This window comes from Ceratotherium simum, chromosome 4 (assembly GCF_057802395.1).
Source record: "Ceratotherium simum simum isolate JZ-2026a chromosome 4, ASM5780239v1, whole genome shotgun sequence".
Classification (NCBI taxonomy): Eukaryota; Metazoa; Chordata; class Mammalia; order Perissodactyla; family Rhinocerotidae; genus Ceratotherium; species Ceratotherium simum.
Genome location: NC_141903.1, coordinates 92,603,575 through 92,621,700, shown reverse-complemented (window position 1 = coordinate 92,621,700; position 18,126 = coordinate 92,603,575). Strand labels below are relative to the sequence as shown.

The window sequence follows — 18,126 nt, the reverse complement described above, 5'->3', positions numbered from 1 at the left end:
TCTAGATTTAACAATACCTTGAATTTTATAGCGCCATTAATTCCTACAAAGAGTTTTCACAACTAAGATCTCATTTTAGCATCACATCAGCCCTGCGAGGAAGATACTGGAAATGAGGAAACTGAGGGGGCCCAGTTACCCAATATTATAAAGTGAGTTCACGATAAGGACGAGACCAGATCTATTAGAGGGAGGCAACAGAAAAGCACTCTGATGTCAGAGAGGTCTGGTTCTGAAGCCCAGTATTTTCACTTATGAGCTGCGTGAACTTGGGAAGGTTATCAACCATTCTGAGTCTCACATGTAAAGTGGAGACGATAATGCTTATCTCGCATGGAAAAATTAAAATCAATCAGGTATACACAGTGATCACTGACACTGGAGTCTGGTAAATTTATTACCTTTCATTTCAGTCAAAGAAATGTGCTACTTCACCATCAAGTATCTATTAGTAACTACAAAAACACACCAGTCTCGAAAAATACTTCCTATGAAAGGCAGTCTTGATTTATACAGTTTCATCTATATAAGAGGCTTTCTTACCTTCTTCCTCCTTCTTCTTTGAAAATATATACATTTAAGTTTTCTTACCCGTGATATTGTTAAAGAACTAACAGGCAACTTTCTCTCATATGTTTTATCCATTAAAGATGCTAGATCAGCTGTGAAGACAAAGAGAGAAAAAGAACTTTGTTAAATATACACATTTCTTAAGAAAAATCTAACAGATACAACTCCTGCCAGATAGCTGCCATCATTATGAAGTCAGTATTGAAACAGACGCTCTTTCTTGCTCTTTTTAGAAATTATTTTTGTATAAATTAAAGAGGACAAAGGAATATTAACATTTTAAGAAATGATTCATTTAATTGGAGTAAGGGTTATTTTAAAAATTCTAGCACATATTTAGCGTTTTAAAAAATGGATCAACAAAGTATCTCTGGAAGCAGACATGAGAAAGTGTTATCATTGAGACGCCAGGGAAAGGAATTAGATGGCAGGGGACCAAGGGAAGGAGACTCTTCATCGCTCACACATCTATTCCTTTCGCATTTTGAACCAGGTAAATATACTATTCAAAAAATTTTAAAATTGGAATTTGTCAAATGACTTGTATACATTCCCTGAACAAATCCAAGAGACACCCTGGCTATACGTAACGATTTTTGGCTTGACTTATTCCTGTTCTGGTTCCTTTCAGCAGAACATCCACAGGAATACTTGGTATTCCTGAGATTACACTGTTATCTCCGAGTCTAAAAAGTCTGAAATTCTAGGCACCACTCTCCAAAAGGATTATTTCACACCTTCTCCAACTTACACTGTGCTCTCCCGCTTCTCCCTCACCCCCACTCTCAGCTCACGGTGGAGTGTCTCGTTTCCCTGAGTGTAAAACAGAAGCAATCAAAAGACAACTTCATCCTCCACCATCAGGCCTACCGGGCTCCCAGCATCTATGCCCATATACTCTGCCTTCTGGGTTGTTTTTGTTTTGTTCTGTTTTGTTTTTCAGAGGATGAACTTTATTAAACAAACAATAAAAACCTCCCTTGAGTTCGTATCTCCTTCCAGCGGTTTCTCCTCTGCTCTGCTCCCCTCAGCAGCACGTTGCTTGCAGAGTCATCCCTGATACAGCCGTCACTCCTTCCTTAGTTTCACTCTGGAACTCACTCAAATCGGATTTAGGCTTCCATCCCTCCACTAACACCGAAGACCACCTCCACACTGCAAACCCAGAGGTTAACCCTTCATCCTCATCTTCCCCGACCTCTGACTAGCAGTTAATATAGCTGACCATTCCATCCTTCACGCACCACTCTTCGCTCTCTCCTTCTTGGGTTCCTGTGCAGGACCTCCTCTTCTTGACTTCTGAATGTTGGGGTGCCCCACATCTGAGCAGGAGACTCTGCTCCTCACCATCTCTCAGTGCTGGGTGATCTCCTTCTCCCTCGCACAGCTTTCGTCATCGTCTGCACAGTACTGACTCCAGGCATACAAGGCCTCCCTGACTTAACTCCAGACTTGTATCTTCCCCTGCACGGGTGACATCTCCACATGGGTGTCTAAAGGCATCCAAACGTTACATGTCCTCTTAACTCTCCAACCCGCCACTCCGCACCTGCTTTCCCGGCCTTTCCCATCTCAGTGAATGGCCACTACATTCGCTGGCTTACTCAGGCCAAAAACCTAGGCGTCGGCCTTGACTCCATTCTTTTTCACGCTCCACAACCAACCATCAGCAAGTCCTATAGGCTCTGGATTTGAAACGTAAATATAAATACATATTTCTCACCACCACCACTGTTAACCTCTCACCTCCTGAGCGACCAGTCACCTCAACCACTGCCCCCACCCTTACCATCAACCCTCCACACAGCAGTCTGAGTGAGCCTCTTAAAAGATCAATCAGATCCTGTCATTTCTTTTCTCAACCAGCCAATAGCTTCCTATCATACTTGGAATAAAATCCAAAATATTTTATATGACCTACAAATGCCTACATAAGCTGGCCTGTTTGTTTTTTGTTTTTCCTGTCTTTCACACTTAGAAGTAAAATCCATGAAAGCAAGGACTTAATTTACTGATATATTCTCAGTCCCTAAAACAGTTCTACAAAAGGCACTCAATAAATATCTAAAAAAATGAATAAAAGAAAGAAAGGAAGGGAGGGAGAGAGGAAAGAAAGAAAAAGAAGCAATTGGATTTCCAAGTATTTTTTACTCCCTGGTGGAAGAAATTAGTATCAAGTAATAAGGAGACCAGAGGTAATCAATTGACAAGTATTTGATGAGGACCTAGTGCTGTGCTTTTAACCATTTTTTCCTCTTTCCTTTCCCTGGGCAATGCTTTCAATGACTCAGTAGCTACTGGGGAAAACCTGATATGATGTAAAAGTAATTACTTTTCTTATGACTATCTTAAAGGGACTGACACTAGGTGACTCAAGAACGTTAAACCACACACACACAAACACACACACACACGGTCCCTAAAACCTCTTCACACTAAGGCAAATTAATACTGTTAAATCTACTTACTCACAAAATGACATTCAACAGCATTCCCATGACACCACGTCTTTTGATCACGTCATAATAGAGGCTCTTGTGTTGAGATGATAGGCAATATAAAGTTTAAACTTTACTCAAAGTTTAAATTTTCATTAAAAAAAAGCAGGGTCAGGGGGACGGCCCAGTGGCGTAGTGGTTAAGTTCGCATGCTCTGCTTCAGTGGCCTGGGGTTCGCAGGTTCAGATCCTGCTCGTGGACCTACTCACCGCTCATCAAGCCACGTTGAGACGGCATCCCATATAGAAGAGCTACAGTTCTACAACTATGATACACAACTATGTACTGGGGCTTTGGGGAGGGGAAAAAAAAAAAAGGAGGAAGATTGGCAACAGATGTTAGCACAGGGCCACTCTTCCTCAAAAAATAAATAAATAAAATTTTAAAAAAGCAGGGTCAGGTCTGCTGGCCTAACTCAAATGGCCTCTGTTTCCTCGTGGGTTTCACATTGTGCACAACGTATAACTAAACATCGAACTGAGTTGGCTTCTGTAGGGTGGTAACTCAAGATTCCATTTTAATCCTTCACACCAAGACACCTTCAGTCAAGTGAAATTGGCTGGGGCCTCAGAAAAGGCAGCAGCTGCAGAGCCAGCACCTTATGAACAACGTTTGCATCCTGCAGGTCGGAGCAAGGTTAGCTGCTCAATAACACGCGTGACCAGGCACCTCCCAGGACAGCACCAGAGTGATGAACGAGGCAGAACACCACACAGGGCAGGCACGGCCAGGACGCTGGGGCAGCTTTGGCCTGCAGAGGGCCAGCGCCACAGGCTTCTGGACTGTGGGCTTCAACAGTCAAATCACACCCATGTTTCAGTGAGGGGCCAGCAGACGCCCAGGTTCTGTTCAAAGGGATGTGCCAAAGATGCTTTCTGGCGGTCACTGAGCTCCTCAGGGTGCACGCTGCGGGGGATGGTTGAGGTCAACCAAGACTGTACGGGGAAACAGACCTGAAATTTGCATTCCTCATTTAACGAAACTTAAAGCTCTACAATGTGGAAGTATGTCCAGAAAATGAAATGTATACTAGTGTATAAAAATGCCTTTCTTGTTTGAAGAAAACAATACCATCGACGATCTAAGGACATCAGATTTTACTAAGGAGCCTGCACTATTCCAAGTCTAGGAATGCAGTGGCTCAGACTCCGCTGAGGATTTGAGTCACCTGAGGCTTTACAACTTCAGATTCCTAACCTCATACCGCCAAGGCGATGTGCAGGTTTGAGGTGAGACCAGGGGAATCCAAACTTTTAAACAAAGCTCCAGGAGGTTGCAATGCAGCCAGCCTCCCAAGCACTCGAGTGAGTCACATCTGAGAACCACCGTGGAGGAACACAGAGTAAGTCTTGGATGTTGCTCCTAAGCTCAAAGAAGATATTAAACTGGAATAAGGTTGACTAATATCCTTTAAAAAATTCCACCTACTATTAAAATAAACACCTAAATAATATTTTTAAGAAATTTTAAAACACATGCCTGAGCTTTGAAGAAGGCAGATGTAACTGTCGAGGCCCAAGGCGAAACAGGAGCATGAACCGGGAGTGTCTAAGGGAGTGCTGAGGGGAGCAGGCGCCCTGAGCGTCTGCGGGTCCCCAGACACGAGCTTTGGTGTTAACGACTTATGGGGACAGAGGACAAAATCAAGAACATTGTAAGGTGAGAAGCTGGTTCAGAGATCCTCAGGGAACGGCAGGACCACCTAGGGCTACCCCTGCAGGAAAGGTGACCCAGAAAATAGTGCGCCTGCAAAGGGAACAGCAGGGATGTCGTCCCAGAGGACGACACTGCAGTCGGCTCTCGCGCCTCTTTCGGGCCCTAATTCACACTTCCTCTGTGATCCCAAATATACCAAGTTGAGAATTTTGTTTAAAGAGTTGATTTTATTGCATAAAACTCTAGAAAATGCAAACTAATCTATAGTGACAGGAAGCACATCAGTGGTTAACTGAGGATCTGGGATGGTGGGCAGGAAGAGGGGAAAGGATTACAAAGGAGTAGGAGAAAGCTTGGGGGGGAGGTGACAGACACGCTCATTATCTTGATGGTGGTGATGATTTCATGGACAGATACACACGTACATATGTCAAAACATCAAATTGTACACTTTAAACATGTGCAGCTTACTTATGAAAAGAACACCTCAACAAAGCTGTGAAAAAGGAACTTGATGAGTAAGTTGAAGAGCAGATTAGACACAGGTGAGGTGAGAATTAGTGAACTGACTGAGCTAAAAGGAATTACACAGAATGCAGTAAAGACAGATAAAGAGGAAAAGTATTGAAGAGGAGTAGCGAGATAAAGAAAATAGAATAAGAAGGCCTATGGGGCCAGTCCAGTGGCGTAGTGGTTAACTTTGTGCACTCTGCTTCAGCAGCCTGGGGTTTGCAGGTTCGGATCCTGGGCTTGGACCTACGCACCGCTTATCAACCCATGCTGTGGCAGGCGTCCCATATAATGTAGAGGAAGATGGCACGGATGTTAACCCAGGGCCAATCTTCCTTGGCAAAAAGAGGAAGATTGGCCACAGATGTTAGCTCAGGGCTAATCTTCCTCATGAAAAAAAAAAGAAAAGAAAATAAGAAGGCCTAAAATACATTTAATTGAATTTCCAAAAGAAGTTAATAAAGAGACTGGGGAGAGGTACTACATTATGAAATAACAGCTAAGTATTTTTTAGAACTGATAAAAGATGTTTTCAAGTTCAGGAAACAATATAATCTCAAATAAATTAAGTAAAATTAAACCCACACCATCATACATTGTAGTGAAACTGAGGAATAAGAGGATTTTAAAAGTAGCCAGAAGGAAAAGATAAATTACTTACAAAGGAAAAGCAACTATACCAACAGGTGTTTTCTCAATGGGAACAACAGAAGACAGGAGAATAATATGTTCAAAGTGTTGGGAGTAAATACTTTCAACACAGAATCATGTATCTAGCAAAGCTAGCTTTTAAGAATAAGGGAAAAATAAAGACATTTTTAGACAAACAAAAACTAAGAATTTATTAGCAGCACTCACTAAAGGAACTTTTTAGAAGTTGTGTTTTTCAGAAGATGTTTTAGGAAGAAGAAAATTTAATGATCCTTTAAAGAAGACTTGAGATGCTAGAAAGAACGGCACATAAATAAAATTGGTTAAATCAAGGGGAAAACTGTTTAAAACAATAATGTATTACGTGTGTGTGTGTTTTAAAGGATACAACTTTAATATTACACAATAACATAAGGTTGGGGTATGTGTGTGTGACTGGACTTGAAGTCTTCCAAAGGACAGTAGTGTGTAATTGACATTAGATTTTAAGTTAAATATGCATGTTAGAAGTTACAGAGCAACCATCTAAAGATGTAAATTTAGAATGTAGGATCCACCACTCTAAAAGAGTAGAAATAGAGGCTATAATTTATAGACCAGTGGAGGATAAAAAATGTAAAAAGAAAAACACCATAAATCAATCCAAAAGAAGATAAGGGAAAGAAAGAAAAAAGAAAGATGAGACAGGGCCGGCTCCGTGGCTTAGCAGTTAAGTGCGCGCGCTCTGATGCTGGCGGCCCGGGTTCGGATCCCGGGCGCGCCCCAAGGCACCACTTCTCCGTCCAGCGTGAGGCCGAGTCCCACGTACAGCAACTAGAAGGATGTGAACCTATGACATAACAACTATCTGCTGGGGCTTTGGGGGGAAAAAAATGAATAAATAAAATCTTTAAAAAAAAAAAAAAAAAGAAAGATGAGACAAACCACAAAATATGATAGAAACCAATCCAAATATATCAGTAATCACAAAATGACAACATAAATAGACTGAACTTTCTAGTTAAAAAGAAGATTGTCAGATGGGTTAAAATTGCAAAATCTAGCTATCCAAATCACACGAACACAGAAGAGTTGAAAATAAATGTATGAGAAATATACTAGGCAGACAACAGCCAAAAGAAAGCTGGTGTGGCTGTATTATTATCAGACACAATGGACTTAAGGGTAAAAAACATTATTTTCACAGATTAGGTGGGTCATTACATAATCATCAAAAATTCACTTTTCCAGAAAGATAATTTTAACCTGGTATGCACCAAAGTAACACAGCTTAAAATATATTAAGTTCTCAGAAAGAAAATGGCAATCTCCCCTATGACCAACCACAAAATGTGCGGTAGAGATGTGCTGGGAAAGAAGCCTCTTATAGAAGAGGGCGGTCTCCAGGTCAGAGGGCAGAGGAGGAGGGTCACTGAGGGAAAGATGGACCCGGAGCTTAAGGTGAGGAGGCGTCAGAGGGTTCCAGCTTCTCATGATTTCTGTGTAACTGCACATCACTGGTACCCACTCAGCCAACGCTAAGTTCCTTCTGGGCTTGGGATCATCTGTGCGCCTTGTCGATTTATGTAACAAAGAAGTAGATACAAGTGATTATTGTACTTCCCAGAAGAAGTGATTTGTAAAACACAGGCTGAAACTGTTTTGTTTCCCCCACTTAAAAAGAAAAACAAGGAAGATGCTGTATAACGTGTAGAGTAATAGAAGGAAGCAGGAAAAACTAACGTGGGAGCCATTCTGAATGCAGATACTTAGATTTCCTTCTATCTGTCTGTCTCTCTGTCACCAGAAGCTTTAAAATAAACAGTTTCAAAATAAAATAAAATAAAATAAACAGTTTCAGTAAAGGAAAAATGGGAAGGCAAGCTTGGTCTACATAGATACTAAAAAATGAGACTAAATGCGGATGATATGTACAATCAGACCCGTCTCTAGAACTGCCAGCAGATGGTAAACATGAAACCTAGTAAATGAATAGATGTCACAGAGATGTAAACACAGAACTGGCAAAGGTTAGGAAAGCAGGCTTCAGAAAATCCCCATCAGGCTTCAGGGGCAGGATTTGAAAAACTACTGCAACAGCCAAAGGCCTCTAGAGCTGAAATGACACAACAAAACCAAACCTCAGCTAAAGGGAGAAGTGTCTGCAAGAATGACGCCGGTGCTCAGTTTCCACCCGAATTCAAACGTGTCAATGCTATAATTCTCTTTGGATTCAGAGAAAGTTCTTAAAAAAAAAACAAAGACAAAACCAAACAAACAGTAATCAAAACCAAAAAGTGTCCCTTACTTTATGACTCCCTTGTAAACTGAAAAATCAGAAATAAAATATGTAACTCAGTAGGGTTCACGAATCCAGTTCAGCTCAAGCGACGTGGGCCCTTGCCAGCCAGCAGGGTGACTCAAGCAAACAACCTCTGATGGAACCCAGGGAGCTTCCCATCAGGCCTGCCCTCCTACCAGCACCCTATCCAGTTCCCCAAAATCCTTTTCTCCTGAATCCTATTCACCGTGGGCCCTAGCCTGTAATTCAACCGCTGCTAACTGTCAGATATTGATAACTTTCACCCTGCACCTCCCCAACAGATTTGCACTGTCAGTGGAGGAATTTCAGAGACAATGCTTTAACTCAGCGTTTATTTTAACCAAAGGGAAGCTCAGTACAGAAACAGTCTAAGAGTGAAATCTTCCAACTTGAGCTGGAAAGCCCAAGAACTCCCAAGGCTCTACAGAGTCACTTGGAGAACTAAGGCCCTTTCAATAAAAATATCAACTGCAATGGATGAAAATGTCTCAAATGCTTAAATCCATGAGTTCATAATGATATTTTAAAAAAACCCTCACTGATCATCTTTGGAGTATGGCAGGAGGTCAACTCATTTATTTTGAAACTGCCTCTTGCATAGAAACTATACCTCAGGATAACTAAACTGTTGATGTAAGGAAATTCTTCTACAAAAATTTTCTGGGTAATAAATGAAGAACAAATGATAGAATTAAAATAGCAATATTTTGCAGCTCCTAATGGTATTACGGATCTAAGTAATGATCATGAGGCCTTTAGCATCAGATGGACAACCCAATGCTTTGTGCCTCCTGACAAGAGTAAACAACACTTCCTATGAGGGATTCATGCCAAAAGAAAAAAACAAAACAAGAAACAAATCCTGAACCTGACCAAGCCCCCTCCTCTAACCGCCAGTTTTATAGGGCATATGGAGGGTAGAGGAACATGTTCAACACCACCTCAAGAATGAAAACAGCAAATCCAGAATGTTGGAAACTACAAAAGATCTGCTTTCTTCAACAAATAAATTACAAGAGAGAGAGAGAAACTTGTAGATTAAAAGATACTTAACAGACATCTCAACACATTACAATGTATGGACTTTATCTGGTTCCCATTTCAACCAACTGTAAATCAAAAAGAAATTTATAAGACATTTGGGGAAATGTGAACATTAATAGAATATTTAATGATGTTAAGGAATTACTAATTTTTAGACACGAGAATGGGAGTATAGTTATGTTTTTAAAAAATCCTTATCTTTTGGAGGTACATGTCAAAATACATATAAAATGATCTGATAACAAGGATTTGTTAAAAAGTAGTCTGGTGACTGGGTAGGGGCTTGAGGAAACAAGACTGCAGGGAACTCGTAAGCGCTGAGGGTAGTGACAGTCCCTGCGGGCTCACTACACTAGAACTGCTTCCGTATGTTTCTATAAAGGTCTTCAAACGGGCAAGGGAAGGGGGGACATAACGGACGGCACTGTACAGACCTCATACCGGCCCTGATTCAACCAAACCATTTAACAAAAACTTAGGAGAGTATCAGGGAAATCTGAACACTGACTGGGTATTTCACATTTAAACGATTATCATTTTAGGTGTGATAATGGTATTAAACATATCCTTATCTTTTAAAGATAGATATTGCAACATTTATGGGTGAAATGACACACCAGGATCCGCCTGAAAACAACCCGGAGGGTGAGGACGGCGGGGGGAGCGTGGTGGACGCAGGAAGGGCAGGCGCTGAGGGGCGGGGTGCAGGCCAGCGGATGCGTCGGGCGTTTCCCCACACCTTCCACCGCCAAACAGCAGCGCACCGACCCGGGGTTGGCAGTCGGGATGACGGTCACCGCGGGGAGGGGACCGGCAGCGCAGGCGCCCTGCGTCCTTCCCGCTCGGCGTCCACGTGCCACCCTCGCCGCCCGCACTGGGCCGCGGTCAGCACACTGCGCACCGCCGTGGGTTCAGGGCCGGGAGCCGGCGGGAGAAGCGGGCACGCGGCGGCGCCGGGAGGAACTCTGTCCCGGGAGGGCAGCGCGGCGCCGCCCGACAGCCCACGCTCCCGTCCAGGGCCCCGGCGGCACGCCCGCCCCACCTCGCCGTCCAACGGGGACGCGCCGAGCAAGCCTCATAGCGCCCTCCTCCCTCCCCCAATCAGCGAGCCCGCGCCAGGCCGCGGTGCCCAATCAGAGCGCTCCACATGCGGCGCCCTCCGCGCACGCGCGCACGGGCGGCTGGGGCTCGGGCGCCGCGCGCGGTCCCGAGGCCGCACCGCCACCTCCTGGCCGGTCTTCGCGGCGCAGCCCCGCGCGGCGCCTGCGCACACGTCGGCCCCGAGGAGGAGCTCGGGAAACAGGCAGTAACCCCCGGAGGGGAGAGTTCCGGTCGGAGCCCGCCGAACGGGGCCGCGGCGTCTCGGAGCAGCTTCTCCCGCGCACCGCTGGCCGGTGCTCGCCCGCGGCGGCCCGCGACGGCGTCTGCAGGCGGCAGAACGGAGCCGCGCCAGCTGTGCCCCGGCGCGCGGGAGGGGAGACGCCGCGGAGGGAGCGCGGGCCGGGCCTCCGCTCCGCCCGCGCCGGGCGGCGTCCTGCCCGGTAGCGGGGGCCGGGCTGCTTGGCCAGGTGTTAACACGGTTTCCCCAGGAGGAGGCGGTTACCTCCAGGCGATACCTACTCGCTGCCGATTACCACGCTCATTGTCGGGCAGCGCTTCTGCTCATTCAGGAATCCAGGACCTACGTGTCGCCGAGTAACAGCTGACTGTCAGAACCTTACCCAGACCAAGGCTCCACATACAACGGCCTCCTTTCCTGATCTGCCCTCCATACCTAGGACGGTGTTTCACAATTGCTTTCCTGAGATTCTTCGTTCTTTCCTCTACTTCCATAGTACTTTTCTTATAATCCACATGGCACATCAGAACAAGCTTTGCAATATAATTAACTGAGTCTGTGCCGGTTTCATCACGACACCAGTGGTTCCGGCATTTTAGAATATAGGGGTCTTTTTCTGACCGTCACAATGACTGCAGGGCATTACTGGCACTTAATGGGCAGAACACAGGAAACTCAGACAAGCTGCAATGCAGGCTGTCCCACACATCAAAACACTGTCCCTGCTGAGAGCGGAGTTTTCAGTGTGGAAGGGAGATACAAATGTGGACTCGAGGAAGGCGAGGGAGACCTGTGGGGATGAACGGGAATTGGAGGTTTCAGGATGAGCTGATTATTTGTAGAATATGCACATGTAAGCTGATATGCACCTATGTGCGTGTATGTATGTTTATGTGTATATGTATACATATTTTTCTAGCTCTGTCCAGTGAATGGGCCAAGAAGCAAAAACTCCATAGTAGCAGGAGGTCACCCAGGGCACAGATCTTGGTTTCTAATACCATTCCCCACTAAAAGGAACAGGGCTCCTTGGAGGAATAACCGAGGCCAGGACTAGAGCAGGAAAGGCGCAAGATGGAACATGGGGGGCCGAGTTGAAAGGGCATCAACTAGCCCAATCTGGGATAACTGGACCCCCAAATAATTAAGGATGGTAATGAATCATTAAAAGAAAAAAAAATGAGGAACCCACAATTCCCAAGACCATACTGATAATAAAGAGAGAAAAAGAGAAAGAAGGAAATGGGAGAGAAGGGAGAGCTCTTGCTTACAGTACAGTACAGAGCACTAACTAGCCAATGTGGAGGTGTTCATGGCGGTGGACTCCATCATTCTGCAACCATCACAGTAAAGACTGATTCAGGCAAGAAGCTAAATGAAGCGAAATCTAGAGGGAAGTTTTGATAAGCAGCAGGACATTTGCATGCTATTAAGGTGTCTCCCCACAGATTGCCTATTAGTCACGGGGGAGAAGAAACAGTAACTCTGCAGTGGGGACATCAGACACACTTGACTGGGTGATCAAAGTTACCATCACCCATCAGGGCAGGTGGACATCAGCTGTCTCCAGATGTCCCTAAGAAGGACACAACATCACGGACAATATTCTGGCCAGGGAAGCATATCTTGAATCAAATCATGAGGAAATATCAGACAAAACCCCAGACAAGAATAGTCTATTAAAAAAAGGGACTGGCTTCTTAAAAAATGTCAGGTAATGTACATCAAAGCACTCAGGATAAAGGGCCATAATATCTGCAACAAACTCTCAGATGGTTAAAAAAGACATGTGTGCTGATAGTGAGAAAGCAAAAACAAATGGGTCAAATGATGACAATAGGTGAATCTGGGCAAAGGGTACACAGATGCTCTTTGTATTAGTCTTACCATTTTTTGTGAGTTTAAAATTATTTCCAAATAAAAAGTTAAAATATTTACCCCACATACCATGCCATCTATGACATGGCAGTCATTCACACATTAAAAAAAAAACCTGTTTATAATTAACAGAACTAACTCCACTTTACATATAAACAAATGCAAAGCACTTTTGGGGCATAATTAGAAAACAAGTTGAATTTTCCATAAATGCAACAACCACATAAATTAAAGAAAGATAGCACTTTGATTCGTTCAGAACCTTACCAAGAGTGGTTCACCATTTTGTGAATAAAACTGTGTCACTTATGATAATGCCACTCCTGGTATTTGACTTTGCCTGTACGCCACATGTGTATCCATCTGCATTTCTCTCTGTCGGTCACAGTGACTCCACACTTCATGCAAGCATATAGTTCCTCATCTTCATATTCTCTGCAGCTCTGCTTTAGCTGGCCCCCCCCAGACACCCACTCCAGAGCTCACAACCCAACTCTGCCCTTGCAATCACATTATCAGGGGAGAAAATGAGTTCTGTGAACTGCCCTCACCACCCCCCCCCCAAGGTAGCTGTTATAGACAGGACAAAAGACTGCTACCTCCCTAAACACGGAGGGTCCTTATTCTTTAACGTAATCAGAAAAAGCAGAGAAAGAAATCTGGGGGAAAGTATTAGATCAGTACTGGAACTGATCAAAAAGTTACATCAGTCCCAAAAAACTATCATCAATGGTCTGACTTTATCAACGTCCTGATGATGTTATATATGATATTTATTACATGTAGGAAGTATGTACATTTCTACAAGGTGCTCAGAGGGTCAGTGATTTCTTTTAGGCCTGGTTATTCCATAAGAGAAAGGCTGCCATCTGTACTGTGACATAAGAACAGGGAAAGAAGTGTAGCTAGGAGCCTACTGCCTCAGAAGATGCTGTCCAACTATTTCCCAAATGGTGTCTATGAGACTATAACACTGCTTTCAAATCTCTCTGTCACCTGGTGATGAAACCAGAGCTCTTCAGAAAGAGCTCTGAAGACCACAAGTTAAGAAATGACAATAAAAAAGGATCAAAATATAAAATACATTTTTCTCTGCAGATAATATAAAACAGGCTGCATGGTAACTCACTATATGATAAAAATGGACAAAAACAAGAAAGAAAAGAATTGTTTACATAACTCAGGGAGACTAATTGTCAAGGCAAAAAGAAATAGAAATTTGCAGGATAGCAAAAATGATTTTGCCATGTGTGAAACAACAGTCTAATTCTTCTTAAGACTTAAAATGTGCTTATCTGAATTGGCTCTTCATAAAAGCATCATTTTATTCACACATCATGTGAATATGTGATGATAAACACATGGAGTGACTGAAATGCCGCATATGACAGCCCCACAGGTACCTACCGAGGTGACAGTGTTCTTTTTCTCTCGCCTCCCACTTGTGGCTGTCCACGTAAGCTGCAGACAGCAGGCATCGTCTACCTGAGGGAAAAACAGCGATCTCAACAGTCGTGTTTCACCACAGGTTCAGTTTATACACCTGTTTTACTAAACGTACCTTTGTCATTAAAGATTCTAGTATGATACTGTAACCAACATCATATAATTTACAATTCAGTTCACAACAAAATACATTCAACCTCTAACAAGTAGAAGTGCAGGAAACTGTGAAAATTTATACAATAATGTTATGGGTAAAAATGCTGGTAATTTTATTCCTATAACTTTAGGACTAGAAGCCATTTGTTTCCACTAAATTATAGCCTAGGTGAACCCTAGAACTCCTGAGAACCCCAAACGCTTGCTGAACTGTTGCTTAACTCATTAATTGAATGCTTTATAATCATCAGTTAGGCCTAAAAACATTTCCATCTGACTTGGATCAGCATATTTACCCCTCTTGTGCGTAACACTAGGAGTAATATCTTACCCAGTTGCCCAGCACCCTAGTGGTAAATAAGACAAACCCAACAAGGCAAATTTGAGGTCACCCACAAGACAGCAGAGCTGTACTCCCAGCACCTGGCACCATGACCAGCGTGGGCAGTGCTCAGAAAACATGGGCTCAAGGAATGAATGAGAAGAACGAATGGCAGCTTAATCAAAATTAAAACCTTGTGTTTCAGAGGACCCATGAAGAAAGTGAAAGGACAACTCACAGAAGGGGAGAAAATATTCACAAATCTTTTGCCTGATGAGGGACTCAAATCTAGAATATATAAATAACTCTTACACCTCAAAATTTAAAGAGACAACTCAACTGAAAAATGGGCAAAGAATTTGACGACATTCCTAAAAAAATATTTGTGTGTGTCTATACATAAGTAAGTACACACACACACATATACACATACACAGAAATGGCCAGCGAGTACAAGGAAAGATGTTTAATATCATTTGCCATTAGGGAAATGCAAAACACATCGAAATACCACTTCACACTCACTAGGATGACTATAAACAAAAAGACAGATAATAACTGCTGTTGATAAGGATGTAGAGAAACTGGAACCCCCATACAGTGTAGGTGAGAATGTAAAGTGTGAAGCTACTTTGGAAAAGTCTGGCATTTCCTCCAAATGTTAACATGGAGTTACCATATAACCAGCAATTCCACTCCTAGGTATGTACAAAAGAGAAATGAAATCATGTGTCCACAAAAAAACTTGTACACATGTGTTCACAGCAATATTATTCATAATATCCAAAAAGTGGAAACAATGCAAATATCCATCAACTGATGAATGGATTAAAAAACATGATATATTCTTACAATGGAATATTATTTGGCAAAAAGAGAAATGAAGTACTGATAAATGTTACAACATGGATAAACCTCAAAAACATTATGCTAAGTGAAAAAGAAGCCATTCACAAAAGACCATATATCATATAATTGCATTTATATGAAATATCCACAAAAGGCAAATCTACAGAAACAGAAAGCAGATTAATGGTTGCCTAGATCTGAGGGGTAGGGGGTGAGGAAAGCTTGGGGGAAATGGGGAGTGACTGCCAATGGAAATAGGGTTTCTTTTTGAGGTGATGAAAATAAGATGATATCCTCAACTGATTGTGGTGATGGCTGCACAACTCTGTGTATATACAAAAAACCACTGCATGGATGAATTGTATGTGTGAATTATATCTAAATAAATCTGTTTAAAAAAAAAAGAAGAATGAACAGCAGATAATTACCTGCAGGTCAAAGCAGGCCATAAGCCAAACATAAGTAGGTGGCAGGGTGAGTAAACACAATCTTTGCTGCTGTTATTCTCTATTCCTCTGCCAACCAAAGAAAATATAAACACATCTGTGTGGGTTTATATACAAACCAATCCCTCCCTTACCTTAAGCACAGGTCAGGCCTTTACTAGAATAATATGTCTAAATTTGACGTCTAGAGCTTAAGCAATGATGCAATACTAGGAAAAGGCTTCCAAAAACTGTCTCAAAGAGGAACTAAGACATTAAGAAAAATAGTAACTATTAAAAAGTGCCTACATTTCAAACAGATTATTAAAAAAAAAAACGATTAGATGTTTGGAATTTAGAATACATTTTTCATAGAAACGATATTATAAATCATTAGTTACATTCCTAGACCTGCCAAGAAGGATGAATAAAATCAATGGCGTTATGTTAGGTGTAGCTGGGCACCAAGTCAGGAGTGAGGAGACCTGGGATTTCGTTCGAGTTTGACCAGCCGGTAGAAAACTTCAGACCCTGCAGTTGCAGATGAAGGGGCTGAACTGGGTGATAGCTAAGGTCCCCACATGCTCTGACAGTCTCTGCCACGGAACCAAAAGAATCAATTCCAATAACCGAGTTACACTTTATAGCAGCATTTCTATGCAAATTGAATTCCAATTTCTGAAACCAGAAGGATCTCTCCCTTCTGTGGGAAACAAGTGCAGCCCTCTTCACGTGAGCATGAGCTAAGGAGAGGACTGGTGAGCTCTATACTCCAGGAGACCAGTGACTGACTTGCTCTCTACTTAGTGTTATTGTAATTTCTCACTTATTTTCTATTTCTTCTTCTAGCATATGCTTTATGCGAGCATAAGAAATCACCCCTCCATATTCTGGAGTCAGAAAAGACAATTATCTAGATCAATGTTCAAGAGGTTTCAACTGGGAGACAAAAAGAGGGGGAGGTGATGGTGGGAAAGACAGGAGTCCCAGAATGTCCTCTGTGTGCAGTTGTTCTAGGGGATCACATGACCTGAAAGCAAAATAAATTAGGACTAGTGAAGCTACAAAAGGGAGGCCCAGCAACTTTATATATATGCACTTCTTAATGTCTGCTTTATAAGAACGTAACCAGTAATCATTTTCCATCTCCATTCAGGATAGAACAAAAGGAACTGGGTATAAGGATGAAGAATTTAAATTTGGCAAATGGAAAATTTCCCAATAGAAACCAATGACAAACAGAGGAATGAGTTATCAAGTATGGTAAGCAGAATAATGTCCTCCTCAAAGATGTCCATGTCCTAATCCCCAGAACCCGTGAATATGTTAGGGTACAGAGCAAAGGGGAATTAAGATTGCAGACAGAATTAAGATCAGCAAACCAGCTGATCTTAAAATGAGGCGATTGTCCTGTGTTATTGTTGTTGCCCGTAATTACCAAGTCCTTAAAAGTGGAAGAGGTGTGAGTGTGACTCGTGAAAGACAGTGATCTAAGAAGGACTTGACTTGCCCCTGCTCACTTCAAAGATGTCTGAGAAAGGGACCATCACCGGGAACGCAGGTGGTCTCTAGAAGATGGAAAAGGCACGGAAACAGATTCTCCCCTAGAGATTCCCAAAGGGAACATGTCCCCTTCAACAGCTTGATTTTAGCGCATTAAGACCTTGTGTCGGACTTTTGACATGCAGAACTGTAGGATAATATATCTGTGTTATTTTAAGCCACCAAATTTGTGGTAATTTGTTAGAGCAGCAAGAGGAAATTATTACACCTTCAGAAAGACACATTCCATTTTCTGTAAGCCTTTTAAAGCAGAATGTTCATCTTTTTGCGATACTTTATAAATGACACCATTTAAAGTTCTTCCCATCACTGCATAGTAGTTGCAAGGTTGTATATTAACATTAGAATCAAAAAATTTCTATAAAGTCAGAACATTAAACTGGGTGGGCAATGGCCAAGTGGAAAATCTAAATCAGCTTCTCAAACTTGAATGTGCATATGGATCTTGATAAAATGCAGACTGAGTCAGGAGGTCTGGGGTGGGGACAGATTCTGCACTTGTAACAAGCTCCCAGGCGATGATGATGATGTTGACCTTCAGACCACAGTGAAGCAGCAAGGGGACAGAATGATAACAGCCTCACAGGTCGAGGTCTCTGAGCCTGTTTAATCCCACTCTGAATATGCCACCCAAGGGTATATATACACTCTTCCCAAACCTGCTTACACTTCAGCCAGTCAGTTTTGGGGGCAACCATATTCTCTAAGATAACTATCCACCATAAAAAGAAATATTTTCTCCATTTAATTCTGAAAAGATACCTCCAAGGACCAGAATTTCAAAGTTTAGTGAAAACTGACTGGCTCTGTCCATATCCTAACTCATTCTACAGTTATCTTGGCCTTTGGTCAAATGTCTCCAAAAGCGTTTTCCATCCAAAGGGAAGCAGTGTGACTGTGGACACAGACAGGCTTTG

The 18,126-nt window shown here is 42.7% G+C and overlaps 1 protein-coding gene across 4 annotated transcripts in view; it reads right to left on the bottom strand.

Moving 5' to 3' along the window:
• Positions 1 to 18,126, bottom strand: part of MRPS27 (mitochondrial ribosomal protein S27) — an 88,955-nt gene that overhangs the window by 68,659 nt on the left and 2,170 nt on the right. For 3 of the 4 annotated variants that reach the window (XM_087430210.1, XM_014779691.2, XM_087430211.1), the window contains exons 2-3: positions 13,856 to 13,933; positions 592 to 662 (exon numbers count right to left, since the gene is read on the bottom strand). In XM_087430210.1, coding sequence (XP_087286336.1) covers positions 592 to 662; positions 13,856 to 13,933 — 149 coding nt within the window. The remainder of the gene's footprint in view (positions 1 to 591; positions 663 to 13,855; positions 13,934 to 18,126) is intronic. The other variant, XM_087430212.1, reaches the window with a different exon arrangement.